This window comes from Cupressus sempervirens, chromosome 5, assembly GCF_028749045.1.
Source record: "Cupressus sempervirens isolate cs-2001-9-10 chromosome 5, ASM2874904v1, whole genome shotgun sequence".
NCBI lineage: Eukaryota > Viridiplantae > Streptophyta > Pinopsida > Cupressales > Cupressaceae > Cupressus > Cupressus sempervirens.
In genome coordinates, this window is record NC_143122.1 from 507,622,182 (window position 1) to 507,645,109 (window position 22,928).

General features: G+C 36.5%; 1 protein-coding gene across 2 annotated transcripts in view; it reads right to left on the reverse strand.

The window, feature by feature from the left end:
• The window catches only part of LOC149556938 (uncharacterized), a 264,534-nt gene that overhangs the window by 213,425 nt on the left and 28,181 nt on the right, over positions 1-22,928 (reverse strand). For both annotated transcript variants that reach the window (XM_089831574.1, XM_089831573.1), the window contains exon 3: positions 6,307-6,604. In XM_089831574.1, the coding sequence (XP_089687700.1) occupies positions 6,307-6,604 (298 nt within the window). The remainder of the gene's footprint in view (positions 1-6,306; positions 6,605-22,928) is intronic.

The following is a 22,928-nucleotide window of genomic DNA, read 5'->3' on the forward strand; positions in this document are numbered from 1 at the left end:
GAATCCCTCATTGTATCATCACTATTTGACCTGAATCTAAAACTGCCTAGGCCAAATCTTGTACTAATCCCTATAAAGTTTTGTGTAGCCCACATCACAATGGTGAAAGGGGTCAATGACGAATAATGGCTAGAAAAAAGGGGACATTACACATAATGGTGTACTATGAACTTATTTGTTGTTGTGTATATGTATATGTTTTTTAGTATTTAGAGTCCCTCATTGTATCAACTCCGATTGGCTTGAATCTGAAACTGCCTGGGCCGAATCTTGTACTGATCCCTATAAGCTTCTATATAGCCCACATAACAATGATGAAAAGGGTTAATAACGAAAAATGGCTAGAAAAAGGGGGACATTACACATAGTGATGTACTATGAACTTATTTCTTGTTGTGTATATATTTTTGTGTTTCGTCTCAACCAACGTCAATACGTCAGTACAACGAGACACTAGGACAAGTTTCCAAAGCAGGGGGACAATGGGCCTAAATTTCGGGATGGCAGGCAGGCGAGCAAGGGATGGCAGCAAGGGAACAACGAGGCAGGGAGGGTTGTTGCATACTGTACATATAGAACTTAAAATGCTAGTTATGAAATGATGTTTCAGTATAATATACCAAATTAAAATACTTAACATGGCAAAATTGCAACACAAACTAGAACCATGAAACATTCAACATAGTAACATAATACATACCCAATAGTAACATTCAAAAATCAAAATTCAAATACCCATCCCAGCGGCAGCGTGGTTACAAAATGGTAGAAGTGGGGGTACTCCAAGAACCCAGTTAGGGGACATCTCGAGGATGGGAACTTTAAGGTTTGGGAGGGTGTGAGAGTCCCCATGTTTCTATTATGTAGTAATTGGTATAATACTTGATAGAAATATTCTATTCTCGCTAAAAGAAAGCTAACTGATAACTACAGCTAACTAAATATTAGAAACATTCTAATGTTTACAACAGATTACAAACAAATAACGATTAATTAATAATAAAAGCTTATATATTATCGTAATACCCTCCCTTAATGGTTAATCTATCCACAACACCACGTTGTTCTCTAAATTTGACAAACTTATTAGGACCAAGAGGCTTGGTGAGAATGTTTGCAGTCTAATATGTGGTAGGAACATACTGCAAGTCTATTGTCCCGTCTACAACCAGTTGTCATATGTAGTAACAATGAACATCCACATGCTTGTTTGGTTCATTCATGGAAAACTAGATTACTTGCTAACTTGATAACGACTTCGTTATCAACAAACAAAGTGGTTCGTCTTGCTAGTGACATCTACATATCCCCAAGCATCCGATGAAGCCAAACAACTTCACAACCTGCCTTGACTGTCACTCTGTAAAGGAGAGAGAAACTGTGTGTTGTTTCGTACAAGTCCATGTGACAACACCTGATCCCAAACTGAACACATATCCAAAAGTTGACTTTTTATCGTCAACAGAGCCTGCCCAATCTGAATCTATGAACCCACTGAGTCTAGCATTAGAACTTCGAGGTAAATAAGTCTATAATCTGAATAAGGTTGGTAGTCAGTAAACCAGTCTCTGCGGTGGGTGAAATGAGAGAGGCACCTAAATCAATATACCAGGCAAACGACTTGACATGATTTCCTGGTATTTTAGCCATTAAGGCGTAAAACGCAGATTCTGTTTGCTTAGTGTGCTTTGCACTGTTCGCTTTGGGCTGCAAACCTGATTGTTTAAATTGGGCAACTAAACATTTCTGACTCCAACCTTCATGTGACCAAACTTGTGTCAATAGTTCCATTGAATGTTCTTCTTCTAGGAGCCTTTTAAATCTGGAGCAAAGCATTTTTGTTGAGACTTGTTGTTATCCTTCTGAAAGGATTTAGCAACAAAGGCTTGTTCTGTGGAAGTGGAGTTGGAACCACTACTGCACTACTGTTTCCACCGATCTTATTGAAGTAGAAGTGTACAGAGATCGATGAACTTCGAATCAACACCAGAAGACGTGATGTTGAGTCTCAATAAAATTCTCATAGGACTTTGGTAAACTCCGAAGAGTGATAACCACAATGTTCCCTTCCTCCATCTTGCGACCAATGGCAAGCAACTAATCACGAATTTCTTAAATCCTATTCAAGTAAGCTTGGAGAGAGGTTCGCTTATCCATGATAATAGAAAACAAAGTGTTCTTCAAGAAGAAAGCTTTGCTTTTGTCAGAAATCTCATGAAGATTTTTTATATGTGCCCATATCTCGGCAGCTGTCTTGCCAAATGGAATCTGTGATCATCAACTATGAATAATATAAGAAGCATCACCGCCTCCTGATTATTCAAATCCCATGTATCTTGATTAGTACTAGGGCAATCGGACGCTATGTAACACCCAGAACAATCTGATTGGTATTCCAATATTAAAAAATTGCTATTATCCGTTCCTTCCAAGTGCCATAATTCCAACCATTGAATTTTGAATTGCTCTCGAGTAAAATATTAGTCAATGATGTCATAGCAAGTTTTTTAATGAAAAAGTGTGAAAATCTATGAAGGTGCATTCTTCGAGGCAAAAAAATGGAAGACCTACAAAATTTGAAGGGGTATCCAAAAGAGATCTTTAAAAACCCAAAAAGAATGTTATCGGTTTCTAGATCCGCTGGCTCGAAAATTGAGGCACATATATCAAGGCACCCACAAAAATCGGACAACCCAGTTGAGCTCTCAAAAAACCCACCAAGAATCTATAATCAAAAAAAAATCAAACCCAAAAATTAGGGTTTTGAACAAAAACGGCCCTACTGCAAACAAAACACAAAAAATGGTGAAAATGTGCAAAAAAATAGATGGTGATTGCAGAAAAATGGCCGTAAGAAGCAAATATCACAAAAAATAATTTTGAAAACTATTGCTTTGATGATTTCGAACAAAAAATTATAATTTTTTTGAAAAAAATCAAAGAATTGGCTCTAATACCATATTACGAAGTAATTGGTAAAATACTTGCTTGTTATGAAACAAAGACCAAGAGGTCTATATATACAAAAGAATAAATTGATGTTTCCTTAGGAAATGATCATAAAAAATAGAATATTACATTCTAGCTAAAAGAAAGTTAAAGAAAGCTAATTGATAACTACAGCCAACTAAATATTAGAAACATTCTAACATTTACAATAGATTACAACCATTAACTAATAATAGAAGCTTATCTATTATCATAATAGTTTCACTGGTCTCAACAAACCCGAACCCCTCCCCTGCCCTCCCCCTGACCCCCCTCTCCCCCGAATGTTGAGACTTATCGTTATCCTTCTAAAAGGATTTAGCAACAAAGACTTGCTCTGTGGAGGTGGAGCTGGAACCACTACTGCATTGTTGTTTCCACCGATCTTGTTGAAGCAGAAGTGTACAGAGATTAGTGAACTTCAAATCAACACCAAAAGACATGATGTTGAGTCTCAATAAAATTCTTGTAGGACTTTGGTAAACTCCGGAGACTGATAACCACAATGTCCTCTTCCTCCGTCTTGCGACCAATGGCAAGCAACTGATTGCGAATTTCCTAAATCCTATTCAAGTAAGCCTGGAGAGAGGTTTGCTCATCCATGATAATAGAAAACAAAGTGTTCTTCAAGAAGAAAGCTTTGCTTTTTGTCAGAAGTCTCATGAAGATTTTTTATATATGCCCATATCTCAGCAGTTGTCTTGCCAGATGGAATCTAAGAGAGCTAATCATCAACTATGAATAATATAAGATGCATCACCGCCTCCTGATTATTCAAATCCCATGTATCCTGATTAGTACTAGGGGCAATCAGACACTATGTAACACCCAGAACAATCTGATCAGTATTCCGATATTCAAAAATTGCTATTATTCGCTGCTTCCAATTGCCATAATTCCAACCGTTGAATTTTGAATTGCTCTCGAGCAAAATATTAGTCAATGATGTCATAGCAAGTTTTTCAATGAAAAAGTGTGAAAATCTATGAAGGCACATTCTTCAAGGCAAAAAAATGGAAGACCTACAAAATTTGAAGGGGTGTCCAGAAGAGATCTTTAAAAACCCAAAAAGAATATGTTGTCGATTTCTGGATCCGCTGGCTCGAAAATTGAGGCACATATATCAAGGCACCCACAAAAATCGGACAACCCAGTTGAGCTCTAAAAAAACCCACCAAGAATCTATAATCAAAAAAAAATCGAGCCCAAAAAGTAGGGTTTCGAACAAAAACGGCCCTATTGCAAACAAAACACAAAAATGGTGAAAATGTGCAGAAAAACAGATGGTGATTGCAGAAAATGGCCGTAAGAAGCAGATATCACAAAAAATAATTTTGAAAACTATTGCTTTGATGATTTCGAACAAAAAATTATAATTTTTTCGAAAAAAATCAAAGAATTGGCTCTGATACCATATTACGAAGCAATTGGTAAAATACTCGCTTGTTATGAAACAAAGACCGAGAGGTCTATATATACAAAAGAATAAATTGATGTTTCCTTAGGAAACAATCATAAAAAAATAGAAATATTATATTCTAGCTAAAAGAAAGTTAAAGAAAGCTAACTGATAACTACAGCCAACTAAATATTAGAAACATTCTAATATTTACAATAGATGACAACCATTAACTAATAATAGAAGCTTATCTATTATTGTAATAGTTTCACTGGTCTCAACAAACCCGAACCCATCCCCTACCCTCCCACTGACCCCCCTATGTGCCCCACCCCACCCCACCCCCCCCCCCCCCTCAAAAAAAGCCTACAACAATATTCTCTTAAGTTGACCAACGACTGAAAAGAGGATAGAAATAATCCATGTTCAAGTATATGTAAGCATTATGCAGCTTCTCTGATATATTAATTCAAATCATGAACATGGTTGTTAGTACTTAGTTCCTATTGGCCATGGGAGTGGATACTAATAGATAGTACTAGTAGGAATTTTCAGTTAATGTGTCGAGAAGAAATGAGATAACCAACCAACAACACTAGACTGCCTTTCTACATATATGCAGGCAACCTGTAACTTGACATTCAAATTGCTCTAAATGAGACCATACGCAAAGCTGTTTGACAACATGGAATACCTGTAGCGCCTGTAGCCTTGTTCATTTATTAGATATGACAGGTATTATGGATCTATTATATGTACAATACAATCTTTCCCTTGTTTCCTGCAAGAATGCTAAACATTTAAAAGTCCTAAAATTTTATCAGGTGTAATCACCAATAAGATGTATATTATTATGAATGTATAAGAAGCTGTTTCACAACATAGAATAAAAATAGCACTTGTAGCTTTATTCACTTATTGTTCATGAGAACAATGATGGGTCTTGTAGATGCAAAACAATCTTACCTTTGCTTCCTGCAAGAATGTTAAACTTTAGGAAGTCCTAAAATAAAGTCAGATGTGTAGTCACCAATAAGATGAATATAATGATGAATCTATTACATATGCAATACACCTCACCTTGTTTCCTGCATGAACGGTAACACTGAAGAGACCTGAAATAAAAACCAGATGTGGTCACTAATAAAATGTATATTATAAAAGGCAGAGGGCAGAAGGAAGGGAATCTCAAGTTATAGGAAAGATGTTAAGAGTTAGATTATATTTGTAAAACATCTCATAGAATTAAAACCCTATATTACTAGCATGGACCATCTTAATATGGATCTGATATGCACCAGAGATGACCAAAAGGCATATCTGTGACAATCCTAATTTTTTAAAGATGATCCAGTGGCGTTGTCACCTAGTTAGTGTCTTTTGCGTAGCTATCAGTGTATCTAAGAGCAACATTAGCTCTTTAGCCACTTCACTCTATTATTTTATAGACATAACTCTAATGCAGTCACCTAAAAAAAAATTGTCTCCTATGTGAAACCTTCAAAATAATTGATTTACAGTACCAGATGCCTGTATTATATTTTCTCATTTCAATTATTAGCAAGAGTTAAATATCTATTAAGGTATCAGCCATCAATATTTACCCCCGGACACACAAAAAATTCCAAGTTCATCAGGGGTTTAATATGCACATCGTGGCAGAAAACAGCACCAAGAGAAAAAATGTTTAAAATGAGATTGTTATCAAAAGCATCATTCTAAGAAAAGTAGTAGCAAGAGCATTCTATTGAGAGACCATGTTAATCTGATTGGTGCAAATTTCCAATAACTGAACATACATGCTATGACATAAAAAAATATCAAGCATAACAAGTTCACCTATTCCTATAAACTTAATCTCAAAACATAGATATAAACTATAAACAAACAGAATTGATGTAGGGTCAAACAATAATTACCAGAAATTGAATCAAAGAAGGAAGTATCAAATATATTCTCAGCCTCCGTACTGAACTTCACATTCAATGCACGTACTTGGGCTGCAGGATTGATTTTTCGCAGAGCCCTCGATGCTGAGGCTGTTTTCAGTCTCCCCAAGTCATCTATTTTGTATAAAACCTGATTTGACAAGTTTGGCTTTGATACATTATCCATATCAGATACTGTAATGCTTCCATTCGGGCTGCAACCAATGCCCATTAACACTAGATTTTTCATGACTTCACATCCAATAGCCCCTGCACCTACAACTAGCCACTAGAAAGGCATTACAATTCAGCACTCAAGAATCAATAGTCTATTTGTAACTAAATTCAAATAACATCTTGTTGACAATTTTTAAAATAATAAAGCAGAATAACCTGCATAAGGAAACTGAAATTAAACGTTAGACAAAAAAAAAAAAAACATCACATAGAGCATAATTACAAAAATGAAATCCAACATACTACTACTTGGTACACAAAAAGAGATAGGTGCAGAGAAACAGGCAGTTAACATAAATCAAATTATGCTTTTCATCGCTAGAGCATCGGAATCTTAGTTGCCGATTCGTGCATGGGAATCGGATCCATGGATTCAGGATTATTTTTTCCCCAATTATGATTCGTGGAGGATTCGTGCGCGCGCGCACACACACACACACACATATACACTAAAAAATAAGAGAAATATACATAATTCTAAAACTAAATCATTTCATAATATGAATCTATGATTCTAGTATGCATCTATGACTCTAGTATACTTGATCAATTATAATTAGTCTATTTTCATGATTATAAAGAAAATCAACACATTCACATTGAATTAATAAAAGTGAAAGTTTGTAACATTCAAAATATAGATCACTAAACTTAAAGTTTCTAACATGATTAACTCATAAAAGAGTCAAGAGTCAAGACTAAAGTTTTTGATTTAATCATCAAATGGATTTTCAAGAAAATTTGCATCAGAGGGATACTGATGAGCTGCAAGTGTTGCATCTGTATCAATAGAGGAACCCAAACCACTAGTAGTACAGGGGATTGTGAACTCATAATCCTCCTCATCATCCACATCAATCAAAGTGGATCTAGCTGATCCTGGATGGTCATATCTAAATCAAGAGTCTCGAGTGCTACATCCCAAAACTTTTCAGGCCCCTTCCTGTACATTGGATCCTTCCGTGACAACAACCGCAAATCGTTGTGAATGAACACAAGGTCTTTTGATTTTTTTGGAGCCAACCGGTTGCATTTGACTGAGTGGATAAAGGAGTAAGTACTCCAATTCTGCTCAATTGCAGAAGAGCTGGTAACTTAAAGAGAAACTAAAAATTATCAATACAACAATCAAGATAAATAATTAAATAATAAATTCAAGGAATTGAGAGTGTTAACATTAAGCTTAATTTTACAAACTTACTTGGGATAGGACCTTTATGGCAAGAGGTTGGAGGTACATGAAGGCTTGCCCATGAAGGTACCATCATTTGATGGCACCCATCGTGCTTTGGTCTACTATGGCAATAGGGTGGAAATCCTCACCTGAGATGAAGGCAGCAAATTCACTCCTCACAGTTGCCCCAATCTCTAGATCTTGGAATATCTTAGCTACGGCCCTCTTATACCCATTTGCAATCTCTGCATCTCTAAATGGTGGCACTCTACCTGGAAGGCGAAGTACATCTGCACTATAGTACCTAAGGATAACAAAAGACAATTGAACACTATCAAATATCAATAGCACAAACATTGGATAAATAAGCATTGATAAGAACTACAGTACCTCAGGGATAGAGCATATGCAAGGAGGTGCAAAGGTGTGGTCATCTTGTTCCATCGATGATGAACAATGTTTTCCACCTTCTTGTAAAAGGTGTCCTTAGGATCATTCTCCCTCCTCTGTGTGACCTAGGATATGAGATGCAAATAATAATTATAATTAGTGAATATGTCAATTTAAACTTTAGAATCTAGATATCTCTCAAATGAAAAAATTGTTGTAAAAGAGCGTAGAACTTACCATTTTAATTTTTTTCAGCATAATGTCCATGGAATCACAAATATCCCCAAGGCATGGCTCATCACTGTTTGCAAAGCAAAGCATTGCCATTATTGAATCAGTGATTTCCAACACATAAGTCACAAGACCCCACCAATCCTCATCTAGTATCATTCTTCTCACATTTAAGGCCCTTGCTGTATTGGAATTCTTCCAAACGCCCCATTGGGAGCTAATGACCATATGTTTCAATGCTTCTTTTACCTTCACAAGTCGTCTCAAGACGATTGTGTAAGGCAAAGCGGGTTTCAGCAACCTAAGAACATGTTAAACTCAAGTTAGTAATACATTTAAAAATCAAAACATGTTGATGTAAACAACAACAAAAAAGTATGGAATCCAATAATATTCAATTATATATTAAATATACAAATTTACCTTCAATAATTCCAAATCCGAGAAACTCTAAAAATTGCTTGTGCCATGTGGTGATTTGTCACAAACATTTGAATCTCTTCAACTTTCTCATATATCTTTTTCACCCAATCTATTTCGGTGCCAATTGCTTTCATCACTAAATTGAGAGAGTGGACAGTGCATGGTGTCCAAAAGATATGATCATATCTAGACTCTACAATTATCCCTGCAGCCCTACAAACTTTTGCATTGTCCATGACCACTTAGACAACATTATCAAGACCCATTGACTCTATGGCATCAATGAGAATGCGTGAAATAAATTCTGCATTTTTCACTTTCCCTTCACAATCAACTGCCTTCAAGAACATTGCCCCCTTAGGGCATACAGCAATAACATTGATCAATGGACGGTTTCTACAATCTTTCCACTCATCCGAAAAAATAGACACATCCGATTGAACCCAAAAATCTCTTATTGGTTGAAGTTCGGCCTCTACAAATTTCCTCTCATCATATAATATGGCAGTGCACAACTTCTCATAACCAAGCAGTTTGTAACCACGGGGTGTTTCATTTATTGCTTCCACCATCTCCCTAAAATAAGGTGATCTCACAAAATTAAATGAAACACCATTTGCAATTAAACAATGTCCAATTTTGTAATCAGCAATGTCTCTCTTTTCATTTTGGAATGCCCTATCTAGTGGCCTCTCTTGCGGTTGAGTGGAGATGGCTCTTCATCTTCATCATTTGTAGTTGGCATTGGCAAAAAAAGATGTGTTCTTGTGTATTGGATGATGGTGTTGGTGTCTTTGTTCTTTTGGAAGCACCACATTTTGCTTTTGCAACTGCTCTATCAGCATCATCTTGCTCTGTTGCTAACGCTGCTATTTGTGCAGCTGGTAATCCCTTCTTATCACTACCCTGACAAATGTTAATTCCTTCACCTGCAGGGCCCAAAAAATGTAGTTTCACTTGGGAATAGGAGTTTCTATGTTGTATATTGCAATAATTACATTTCCATATGTATGCCCCACCCCCAAGACATTGTGCGACTCTTGTTGTGTGTCTCCATAAAGGAGACCCCTTTATCAATTTTGAAGCTTGGTGTTGCAACCCCACCGCCACCCACTGAACCTTGACTAATCATTGTTCTATTCTTGCAATCTAGAAAACAAAAATGAAAGAAAACCATGCTTCACACTTGCACAAAAACTTGAAAATTTGAAAAATTAAAAATAAATCAATAATCTATGATAGAACTCAAGAATATGGTTGAAATGCATACCTTAAACACTTCTTGCAAGGTATTTAGAGCTCCACAACCGATCTCCTTTGAATCCAAGCACTTTACTTCAAACTAGCAAGTATGAGAGAGCAAAATAGAGAGTAAATGCACTTGCATTATGACTTAAGAGGGTTGTTTTTAGGGATTAGGCCAAAAAAAACCATTAAAAAAATCGAAAGGGCCTACTTTTTATGGCTTTTCTTGGCTCCTTTGGCATGGATTCACGCAAATCGGCGGTGGATCCTCGAGGATCCAGGAAGGATCCGTAATCCTACCTTTACAGATCCTGCCCGAATCTTCACGAATCCACATGCGAATCCGGATCCAGATCTGACCCAAATCCAGATCCAGGATCCGATACACGAATCCGGCAACTAAGATCGTAATCTATCCAGTTTAATGCAGAAATAGAATCTAGAAAAAAAGATTAAAAGCAAACCCCCCCGTCCCTTGTTTTCAAGCACTGTGTTAAAATCCCAACTTGCCAAGTTAATCTTGACTAACAAACCTTGTAAAAAACTTGGCTAGTACACTATTAAACCTCAAAAATGTTATTAACAAGGGGTTCATTAATTTTAATGTTTTCTACAAAAAATCCTCTTTTAAAAAAAATAAAAATAAAAAAAACTCAGTAAGTACTAGCATAGACTACCTCAGTTCAATGCTATGGTTTCAACTTTTAGGTAACAAACCTACTAGTCCAAGTAAAGGTGCACCTTTTCTAAAGTGATCAAAGCAACATTTATCCACATCACTACTTTGTAATACAATTTGCTTTTTGTAAATTTCATTGCTAAGTAAAGATCACAACTACACTTACTCATGTAGAAGCACAATCTGCTGTTCTATTTAATAATTGAAGACAAGTGACACCCACAAGAGGAAAGCATTACAACACAATTAATCTTCATGATAAATTCTCTGTTCCTCTGAATTGAGAAAATATCCAATCAATATCAACTTTAAAAATAGGAATCAGATTTGTCAGGGCCATTTGAGTGATTCTTGCTCCACGCTTGGACTGATATTTAGACTCTCTGCATGACTCGTATTTTTTATCTGACAGAGTATTGCCCTTGATTTAATATCTATTGATCAATGGTCAAACTTTGTAAATGTTCATAACTTCGTATATAGATCTCAAAGGCTGTCATCCAGAGCAACCATAACATGAAACTTGAGATCCGCTGAAGATGACTATACATGGCTAATCATTAGGAATTCACTATTCCAATTAGCAACATAAAAAGTCTTCACCATACAATTCAAGAAATCTTATGATATCAAAATTGACTATTTCATAGAAACCCTTGTAATTTCTATGAAGCCTAGAAGTGACATAGGAAAAAATACAAATTAACTATTTCATATGAAAACAGAAAATTGGAGTACCACACAGTACACATTTTCAAGTGAAAAAAGGTAAATTACATATGTTTACAATGCAGAACTTAGTGGTATACTGTATATCCCCGTGAGCCTAGTCTACAAATAGACTCTGGAATAAACATGTGTTTGCAAGGTTGAAGTTAACCAGTGCCCAGTGGCAACCTAATAAAATTTGAACAGATGACAATTATGCTACACCAGATCAGTTACCACCAAGATAGCATTCCAACCAATTTGGTTTCCCAAACCGATTCTTAATTCGAGCAATGAAGTGTTGATTGGACTCCAGGCATTACAGGTGCTCCATGTAAGTGTCCACACAAAATCTAGGCGTTTGTCCCATACTCACACAGAGTGTTGGATTTTGTCCCATCCAATATGTTGAGGTGTCATCTGCAATAAATATTTATAGTGGACAGTGAAATCACATTGCCATTCACAATGACAAACAATGTTAGCTCAATTGCAAGGAGCTTAAAATGCATTGTAAATTCTGCAGAGACTGGATTTTTTGTGAATTCATCCTGGATAACTTCAGATCATCCTTGACCCCTGCATGATCATATTATGTTTTTGTAGAACCAAAACAAATATCATCTTCAAAATTAGGGCCCAAAGGGTTTCTCTTGACAGAGCTTCCTCCAATCAAGCTAGTTTGTCAATTCATGCCGGACAACTTCAGATCAACCTTGACCCTCTGCATGATCAGAATTTTTTAATTGCAGAATGAAAAGAAATAGCATCTTCAAAATGTTGGCCAACAAGGTTACTCTTGACAAAAGCTTCCTGCCAATAAGCTATTCCTTGACTTAATGCTCTAACTATGCTTTCCTTCATTCCTTTTGTAAAAGGCACATTATAAACTCTCAAAATCAAGTACTTCATAGTCTCTATAAGTATGTGTAGAGACTGCCCCCCCGAGTTAGGCGAGTTGGTCTAAGGTTGTGGGTAGATCCCCACGGTCTCCGGTTCAACTCCCTGGCTCATCATTACCCTGCCACGGGTACTTGGGGGAAGTGTTGATTATCCCATGGCCGAAGGGACTAGTCTCGCCTCAAGCTCGCCCCATAAAGGAAATCCGTTGGGCTGGGGTCGCAGGGATACCTTCCGAGACCAAAAAAAAACAAAAAGAGTATGTGTAGAGGCTCAAGAAAGGAATCTCATGATGCAAGCAAATTATGCATTAGTGAAGCCACCACAAACTGATCACTTACCAGCTTTCAGTGGCTGCTAGTTGATCACTAAGATCCTTCCAGTACAAAAGACAGAAACAAATCTTGCTGCTTGCAACTTACTAGGAAACAATAATTTTATTTATACAAAGCTCTCCTCAATTCTAATCCTCGATAACTGGTTTTAAGACTCTAATACAATGCTGAAGCTAAAGTGACATTTCTAACCTTTGACACTAAGGCATCAAAAATAGACACTTTTAGAAGCATTAAAGCTTCCCTATGTCGTTGTCATAGCCTTCTAGATTTTCGCAAGTCATGCGTCTTTGTTGTATTTAACCATACTCACAATTGGTTAGCATTCTAATAACTCCATGGATTATAATTCTTGTCAATCAACTTTTGCTAGTCAAAGGAAAAAGAGGTTTGAATCCATGCCACATAAGGACACTAACCTAGACTCTAGATTTAAAGAAACAGTTAAATCTAGATATTTGTTTGAAATATCCCTAACCAGATATTTACTTGATTTCTTCTCGAAACAGCATAAAACATAAAATCATATCATAGATATAGATAAACTAGCAATGTAAACCATAGGAAATACTCCAATTGATAGTTATCTAATTGTTTCCTCAATACTGAAATTCAGAACTTAAAACCATAGGCATATGTATTATGAACAGCAATAGAAACCAGTAGATTCTCCAATAAATATAAACCCATTCTTTTCAAAAATATATTTAGGATTTCAAACATATAGAAATGCATTACAAACCCACAATGATAAAACCATAAAACTCCTTAAACAACGTTATTGCATCATACAAAAGCAATACAATAACCAACACCAACAAATCCAATCTTAGATACAGATTAACAGTCAGATTGGAATACTAGAATAAGAACCTGTAAGCGCATGTGAAACACCTGAACTGATGTCTCCCCAAACAATGGGTTTGCGTACACTGTCTGTCGACATGAGAGGCTATGTCCTCCTACTAGCTGAAAGTTGAAGCTTTCTGATTAACTCTCACAATAGAGAAAACTGAAACTGAATCAATAAATCAAGCATTCCTAGGAATGAGCCTCTTCCCCTTTTAATACACAAACTAAGACTCTTCGACTCCCCTCTGGCTTTTGTCCTATTCCCTTGTGACTCTTCAACTTCCCTCTAGCATTCTGTCTTATTCCTCCTTGACCTTTTGCCCCCTTTATAACATTAATTGACCTTTTAATAATTTGAGTGTACCCTCTCATAGTCAATTTTAACATCATATAAAATAAGACTCCAATATTTCTAATGTCCCAAAAAGGGGGCATTACAAATCTCCCCTCCTTAAAATTGCTTGTCCTCAAGCAATCAGTACAAAGATCCCATACGAGTTGCAAGTAGCCCTGTAGCCCAAAATGAAAACAATTTGGCCACACTATAAAGCAAGATGTCACTCTACAATCTATCTCTCAACTAGATCCCTGGATCCCATATAACTCTCTGAAAAAACTTTGTACCTGTAAACTAAACAACTCTGATCATCACTGATACCACTGAATCCAACCTTGTTGTAATTCCTCAACAAAGCAAAAATACATATGATCAACACCTGGGTGCCAAACCCTATTGTCATAACGAGAAGATATGAAGATAGAAATGTATCAATGAACTATGCATAACCCAGTGGATGACGAAAACCCAACCTAAATAGATGATGTAATAAACAAGCCACTTAAAAACTGAGTGTAACACCTTGGTCGCAACAAATACCAAATTGTCATCTTCAATCTGGAGAATCTCCGAGTACATAGGTACTACGAATAAGAATGAAGCTGAAAGAGCGTTCCCTATGATCAACACATAACTCTCCTTAATACTACACCAAAAACTACCCAAAAGTTGATGTATGCAATCCAACCAACTCCTGTATGGTGTGAAATCAAGTATCGTACTAGGACTGATCCAAAAACGAACAATTGTAGTTAATTCACACTTCCATCCTGTGACCCATATTCATTGCTATGAATTGTACCAAGCTTCCATTTTCTGAAATCAGAATCATCCTCTTCATGACAGTCCAAAGGAGACTCCTCATTTATCTCAAAAAGAGGATTATCAGAAATCCAATCAGCCTCTACTTCAAACATGAGGTTATCAATAAGTTGAATGTGATCTGAAGCTTTGGTATTTGGTCTTTTAGGACAACTATCCAAGTCATAAGTTTGTTGAATGCTATCAAGCTCAACAATGACTTCTTTGAAAAACTCTTGCCTCACCTTACCCTCATGTTCCTAAGAGTGATTCATGATCCTAATCTGATTTTCTGCTTCTTGAAGGGAAATCCAAGCATCATTTAATGCCTCATGTGTTTCCTTAAGCTCTCTATTGAGCTCCTTAATCTCATTCCTTTTTTATTCAGCTGATCAACACGGGTTACAGCAACTTTAAGAAGGTTATCCCTGTTGGAAAGCAAATACAAATATTCTGATTTCATAGTTTCAAGGGCTGTTTTGACCACTTGCAAATCAGAAACAAGCTATTCTTCTTCCACTCCCTTTTGAACCTTCATGTAGAGATCCTCAACCTTCTTGTTAGTGTTGTCATAACGTACCAAAGATGCCACAACCATTTCTTCGTTAACCTTCTGCTGATTTCTAAATGCATGCATTTCATTATCATGTTGATACATCTCATCGTCTTGTAGTGTCATCTTGGATTGTTCCTCTGAATCCCTGTCATGGGCATAGGAAATATATGGTTCATCACACAAAGACCCCAACCTGCTATTACCTCATGTGCAGCTGATCTCATCAACCTGCTTGTCAAAGCTAATCTCCCAATCACCAACATAAAAACTTGCACCTTGTATCACCTCTTCTACATGATCATCAAAAAGCTGCAAATCAATGGGGGTTGACTGCTCTTCTTTTTCAAGGTCCGCTATTAGATGATTTAGGTCTACTGGAAATTCATCACACATAGTTTTGCACTGGTCTTTTGCACAGAGATCATGAGCTAATTCAAGGTACTTCATTTTTGCCAATTTGGTCTTGTTTTGGAGTTTTGTATGGAAATCTATGAAATCATTGAAGGCTAATTCTTTTTGAATCTTCGGAGGAAGTTTTTTGTACTCATCATACATATCAAGTACCTCTCTTTTGAAATGCCATTTCTGGTTTTCGATTTTCTACATGACTAATGAAGTATCTTCATTCTTTTCCCAAATATTCTCCAAGTTTAAGAAAGTTGCTCTCTTTTCTAGTTTTGCTTCATAGTTCTACATTTTCACTATATCTAATTTCCGATAAAAGATTCACTTGATGGTCTTTAAAATCCCAAGCTCTTCTTCCTTAGTTTAAATGCAATTGATACATAATAATCGGTTCATCTTACCATAGAATGTGATTTCCACAGTTGATAATAACAACTCAACAAGAATCAATGATTAAAACTATTTCTAGAGATAGTTACAGAGATATGAAGAATTCATCGTGCACCTGTAATGGTTCCAACCAAGGTATCTGAAGGAAAACTCTCTTGCCAATGTTAATACTTCTCAAAAAACGTTTATACAGTTTAGTTGATTTCTGAATAGTTCATCTAATGTCTTCAATCAACCAAGCTTACTTGTTATGCACCTGTCGTTACAACGTTCATGAATTCTTCAGAGCCCCTTCCTCTATACGGTGTGACGTAAGTTATCTACAATAACAAATAACGTTACTTCCACCTTAACTGCATTTGATTATGTCTTTTCCCCACCTGAAGGTGATGCTCGTGATGGAGTCTCCACAATACTGGAGCTAGTGTGACACGGTCACATTGGGCACTGTCATGAATTGCTATATGTCGTGACCCAACCTACTATCAGTGGGACTCCAATAGAAAGAAAAGGATTAGCAAAGTTAGATTAACTTGAGATAAACCACTTAAAAGGATGAGGAATCCCAACTGTTTGAACAAGCTATACAACAACTATGATGAATTTGAACCATAGCAATCAGGATTGCTTCTTCCAGCTCACTATGAATATACATATTCTTTTTTCTTTTTTTTAATAAAGGGAACATTGTTTTTGTTTCCTCTGTGAGCTATTTTCATGATATGGGGGAGATACAACAACAATATGTTGGACACAAGCTTTGCCTCCACTACTATCTTCTCTCTCCTATAAGCTACCTTCCAACTGCCGTTGAATAGTTAATCACTTTCTTTGTTTTTTCCTTTCTTAGTTTGAACGAGAGTATTCCCTTGTATTCATAATCGCACAGAATTCTTGTATTTTCCCAAAATGCTTATGAGTTTGAATAAGATAGCCCAAATCTATGCTCCTCAAATAACCATTCCTGGCAATGAATTCAAGTAATTATTACTTCCAACAATATTCTCTAGAAACGGCCTGCGAATATTCTCTGCCCCATTACTTGCTACCACTGTCAATAAGTAACACCAAGATTTAAATTGTCAAATACCTCATTCCCGTTGCATGCCTCTTTGAATAAATTACCAATCACTTATTTCAGATGTTATGTTTCCTTCCGTTATGGAACAACGTGTCTATCTTTGACCGCTCCTGGCATGCTCATCATGATAAGCTTCAAACTATTTTCCAAAATATGGCTTTAATAGTTTTTTCGGCCCCAATTTTCAATCACAACCTTCGCCAAAATATTCAAACAGTAGCAACCAATTACATTTTGTTAGTTGGAGCTAATCCCTTGTTGATTATTCTCCCTTACTCTTAAGTATAAAACTCTAAAAATAGTTTTATGAAGAAGAAAAGTATTTGATTCGAGCAAGAATTTGCCTCCTATAATAATTTCTACGGTCTCCACCCACATATCTTCATTTCAATTTAATCTCCTCCTCCCTGTAACTTCATCGTTGCTTCCTTTCCTTTGTAGGTTCATATTGGATTGTAGCTATTAGCTTCTTCTTCTGATGTCGGAAGTGTTGTATACACTATATACTATACATAGAGTAAAATGCTACTACTAAGAAGTAAAATAGCAAAACTGTAAACACCAAATACTAAATACTTGAACATTGAATATCAAATCAAAGTACTAATCCGAAATTAGAATACAAAATTAAATTTTTAATTTGACAAATAAAATTGTCAGATCAATGATGGAAGATTTCTATTATATCAAAAATATCATTGAGATGATTACAATGACTAGCATGATATAAAAAGTAGAAAATATCCTTCTCAGCTTATCATTTAGATGTCTTAGGTTTGCAAATGATCTAAAAATGACCTTCAATCAGCCAAGGATATATGTCTATATCTGATTTGCTTGAACATATATATACAGAAAAAGAAATGTAAAAACACACTTTTTAAATGTCTAGGGAGAGGTGATCTCTAGAAGTAGCCAATACGCTCAAGGGGCCTCTAGGCATCCCCATGTTCCAACGGTGAAAAACAGCGGTGGGGATAATGGGGACAGGGTGAGGGTCCAACGGCAACATTCATCCCCATGTAACCCTGTTAAACTAATAATCTCATGCTAAGTTGTTGAGTTCCTCGATTTTGGTTCCTATGCCTGAGTTTAAGCGCACCTGAGGGAGGATCTAGCTTCTAAAGATTACCCCGAACTCCCTATGACTACACAACCACATGTCCAAAAGGAACCCGAGGTGTGTAGGGTGCTCTTTTGACACTCCAAAGCACCAATGCGTTGCGGGGGGCATAAACTAAAATAAGTTAGTCAAGGGTGCATCTATAGCATAATTTGACTCATCCCAAAAATGAGGACGTCCCAAAAACTCGAAAATGCATCCCCCAACTGTCCCATAGTAGTAACTTTTGAGTTTGATAATTTATTTGACTTTGACTCTCATGCGAACTCTCAAATTTTACTAATTTAACACAAACTTTATATATTTAGGTTCTGTAATGTATATAAGCATGCTTTATCCATGGTTTCATACAAATATTTAAACTTTTCCTATATATCAGTGGAATAGGGAGACGCATCCCCCCTCCCTAACACACTAGCAGCCCCATGTTTATGAGGCAGTGGTATCTTAGGGATGGCAAAAAGGTGCCTTCCCACCATCCTACCACCACCATTGGGACGCCTGGAGACAATAGAGACTTCCAAGCACCCCAAGGACATCTCAAGGATGCCCGAGTATTCCTTGAGCATCTCAAGGACGTCCAAAAGTCTCCTATCACCAAACATCTCAAAAGTGTACTTTTTAAAATCTTTTTCTTATTTTTGCAAGTACATCATGGCTGATTGAAGGACAATGTCAGATCATAATATGGGCAACTTATGAGGGTCTTGCTTTGGTAAAATAATGAATGAATCAAATGAATGATCAAACAATCATTTGCATGATTTAAAAAGGCGATATTTCTATAAAGAAACAATCGTAATATAGAACCTATTAAATATTTACGAACGTTACAATATTGACCATTTAATTATAGATAATAAAAAGATAATATTCTAATACCTTGTCTTAATGGTCAATCTATCAACTCCACCAAGTTGCTCCTTGAATCTTACAAATTTGTTTGGGCTCAAACACTTGGCAAGAATATCTACTATCTGACCCGCAATCAAAACATATAGCCACTAAATTGATTTGACTTCAACTAGTTGTCAAATGAAATGACAATGAAGGTTAGTATGCCTGATTCTCTCGTGAAAGACCAAATTCTTGGCTAGTTTGAGCACCCCTTGATTGTCGCAATAAAGGGGAATAGGATATGCTTGAGACATTTACATGTTTGAAAGCATCGTCTAAAGCCAAATTGTGTTACAAGTTCCCTTAAATTTTTCTCAATAGTCAGCTTATGTCAAGGGAAGAGCCACTATCTATTGCTTCTTGTTAGTCTATGTGACTGCACCAAATCCCAAACTGAAAACATACCCGCCCAATCTGAGTCGATAAAACCAATATGCCTACGATCCTAACTTCCATTGTACATAAGACCAAAGTCAGAAGTGTCTTTCACATAATGCAGCACACACTTTGTTGCTACCCAATGACCAACCTTGGGAGCTTTTATGAATCTAGAAATGTAGCTCACTGCAAAATTGATATCATGCCTAGTGGTTGTAAGGTAGATGAGACTACCCACCAATTGCCTAAATATTAGTTCACACCACATGAGAATCTGATTAGGCTATCAACTTCAACCCTTTCTCCATAGATGTGGTTATAGGTTTATAGTCTTGCATTCAAAACTTGTCTAGCAAATTGTGGGCATACTTAAACAAAGATAAGGAGATACTACTTTCGATTTGCGAAACTTGAATGCCTAAACTATATAATGCAGAAGTCTCAAGTCTATCATGTCAAAAGAATAACGCAAACTCTGTTTGATCTAATCGATAAAAAGTGTTGAACTACCAGTGATAATAAGGTCATCAAACACCGAAAACAAGAAAAAATACCAACACCAGTGTTTTTGACATACAAATTAGAATCAGTTGGACTCCTTTGAAAAACCATTATCTGTAAAGTGCTTGTTAAGATGTACTAGGCTTGAGGAGCTTGTTTCATGCAATAGAGTGCTTTCACCAATCTACAAACTTTATGTTCTTGTCCAGCAACCTTCAAACCAAGAGGATGCATCATGTAGACTTCTTCCTACAACTCACCGTTAAGGAAGGCACTCTTAACATCTACCTAATGGACTTTCCATCCAAACTAAACTAATAAGGCAAGGATGAGCCATATGGTGCTCATTTTGGCTATATCTATGAGAACCCCCTAGCAACAAGATGAATTTTGTACTTGCCAAAAGTTTTGTCAACTTTGTATTTGTCAAGGGTTTTGTCATCTTTATACTTAACTTTCTACGCCTATTTGCAACTAATGGGTTTCTTCCCTAGAGGAAGGTCAAAAAGAACATAAATGTTATTCTTCAATAGACTATGATGTTCAACTTCCATAGCCTTTTCCCACTCAAGATTCCCTCTAGCCTCGGTATATGTACGAGGCTCAAAAATACTACGCATGTTGGTTCGAGAGAAAAGTTGACTATATTTTGTTGTTGGCTCTTGTTTTTGGAAGATCTACTCTTGATGAGATCACTAATGGTTTTAACCCACCATTTAGGTCAAAGTAGAGAAGAACCAACATTAGAAGCGGGAGGAATAACTGGAATAAGATCTAGAATAATTTAAATAGGAGGAACATCATCTAGAGGAAATTAAGTGCAGCATCAAACTCAAAGTTTGCATCATTTCTCCCATTAGGTGAACCAAATGGAAGACAAACAACCAAATTAGTAGCCTTCAAAAGCTAAACCTCAAAATTCTACAAAGATGATGAAAGTTGAAAAAGTCCTCAATCTTCATCAAAGATAACATCACAAATGAAGAAAAGACGATCATTGTCTACATCAATCAACTCAAAGTTTGCATCATCCCTCCCATTAGGTGAACCAAATGGAAGACAAACACCCAAATTAGTAAGCCTTCAAAAGCTAAACCTTAGAGTTCTGCACAAATGATAAAGTTGAGCAGGTCCTCAATCTTCATCAAAGACAACATCACAAATGAAGAAAAGATGATCAATGTCTACATCAATCAACCAATAAGCCTTATGGTTGTCATTGTACCCTGTGAGCATGAATTTCTAACACTTGGAAAACAACTTGGAACTTTGGGCATCCGGAATCGAAACATATGCTAAAAAGCCAAATACTTTTAGATGACTAATCCTAGGTTTGGGACCAGCCCAGGCTTCCTCAAAAATCTTCCCCTTAATAGCATGTGTAGGAGACTGATTTAGGAGATAGACTGTAGTAAATATTGTTTTTTCCCAACATTTCTTAGGAACACACTTGTGTTCCATAATGGATCTATCCATTTCAATTATAGTGTAGTTATGACATTCAACAACATTGTTTTGTTCAATGTAAGGCATGGTTAACTAGCATTCGATATCATCTATATCACAAAAGTTGGAGATATCATTAGAAAATAGCTCCCCCCCACCCAATTATCTAACCTGAGTGAGTAAGGGACAGCCAAACTCTTCTACTACTAAGGCCAATTTCTGAAATACAATAAACACACCTAATTTATGTCTAAGGCACACCCACATTTTAGGCTAAAATCATCAACAAAACGAAAGAAATACCTAGCACTAATAACAAAATGTATTCATTGGACCACACATGACTATGAACCAACTACAATACTTTTGAGGCTCGTCATGAGTCACTATCCTTGAAAGGTAACTTGTGTTGCTTCCTGACCTAACAAGCTCCACAAACTCAATTATGTTAGAGTTTGAATCTAAGATAAACCAAAACCTAGATCCTCCTGAACAAGATGAGCAAGATAATGAATATTCAAGTGGTCATACCACTAATGCCATAAATTGTTGATGGAATATGATTTAGTTGCAAAGGCATTCTTAAGAGTATCACCTAAATCCACAAGTCTAGACAAATCATGATCTTCGATGCCAAAAGCCACAGTAGTGAGAGTCGCACGATCGACAAACGAACACTTGTATGAACTAAAGACCACATCAAGCTATGGAGAACGCCACATAATCTGGCTCATTGAGAGAAGATTTAGTTTCATACCAGGAATGTAGTATAAATTGAGGAATATAAGATTCTTCCCACCAAACTATTTTTGCATGTCACCCCTTGCCAACGACACTATACTCTTCACCAAAAATGACTGAATCGGTGAAACGTGATAAGTCTATAAACCAATGATGCTGATGAATGAAGTATTGGGAAGCACCAAAGTAACAAGTAGAAATTTCACATTATCTATAGGGCATTTTGTTGGGAAAGCATAAAATGCATATTCTTCCTGCTCTGAGTGCTCAATGATATTGGTCTTAGGCTGAGACCCTTCCTACTTTCGTTGTTCAAATGAAATTTGATTACATGTCTTTTATCAAGTAACCAAATTTCTAGTGGTAGTTAGAAGACTTTCTTCTTATTCAATCTATCCTCAACCTAACAAAGCCTTTCGAATGAGCTGACGAAAATTTGCCATTATCCTTGATAAAGAATTTGGTTAGGAAGGCTTGTTTTGAGGAGCATGAAGTGGCACTACTACCCCAAACTATTGTTTCCAACCAACCTATTGCAAAAGTTTGGTGCACAAGTCTAGAAACTTTAAGTCATCATTAGTTGCAATAATGTTGAGTGTTTTAATGAAGTGCCCCTAGGATTGAGGTAGACTCTTTAGAGTTATGACTACCATATCCTCTTCCTCCATTTTCCGACCAATGCCTCTAGCTGATCTTGAATATCCTTAAACTTTGTTAGATGAGCATTAGGACATACACTCATTCATCGTGATAGAAAAATGCTAGTTCTTCAGGAAGAATGCA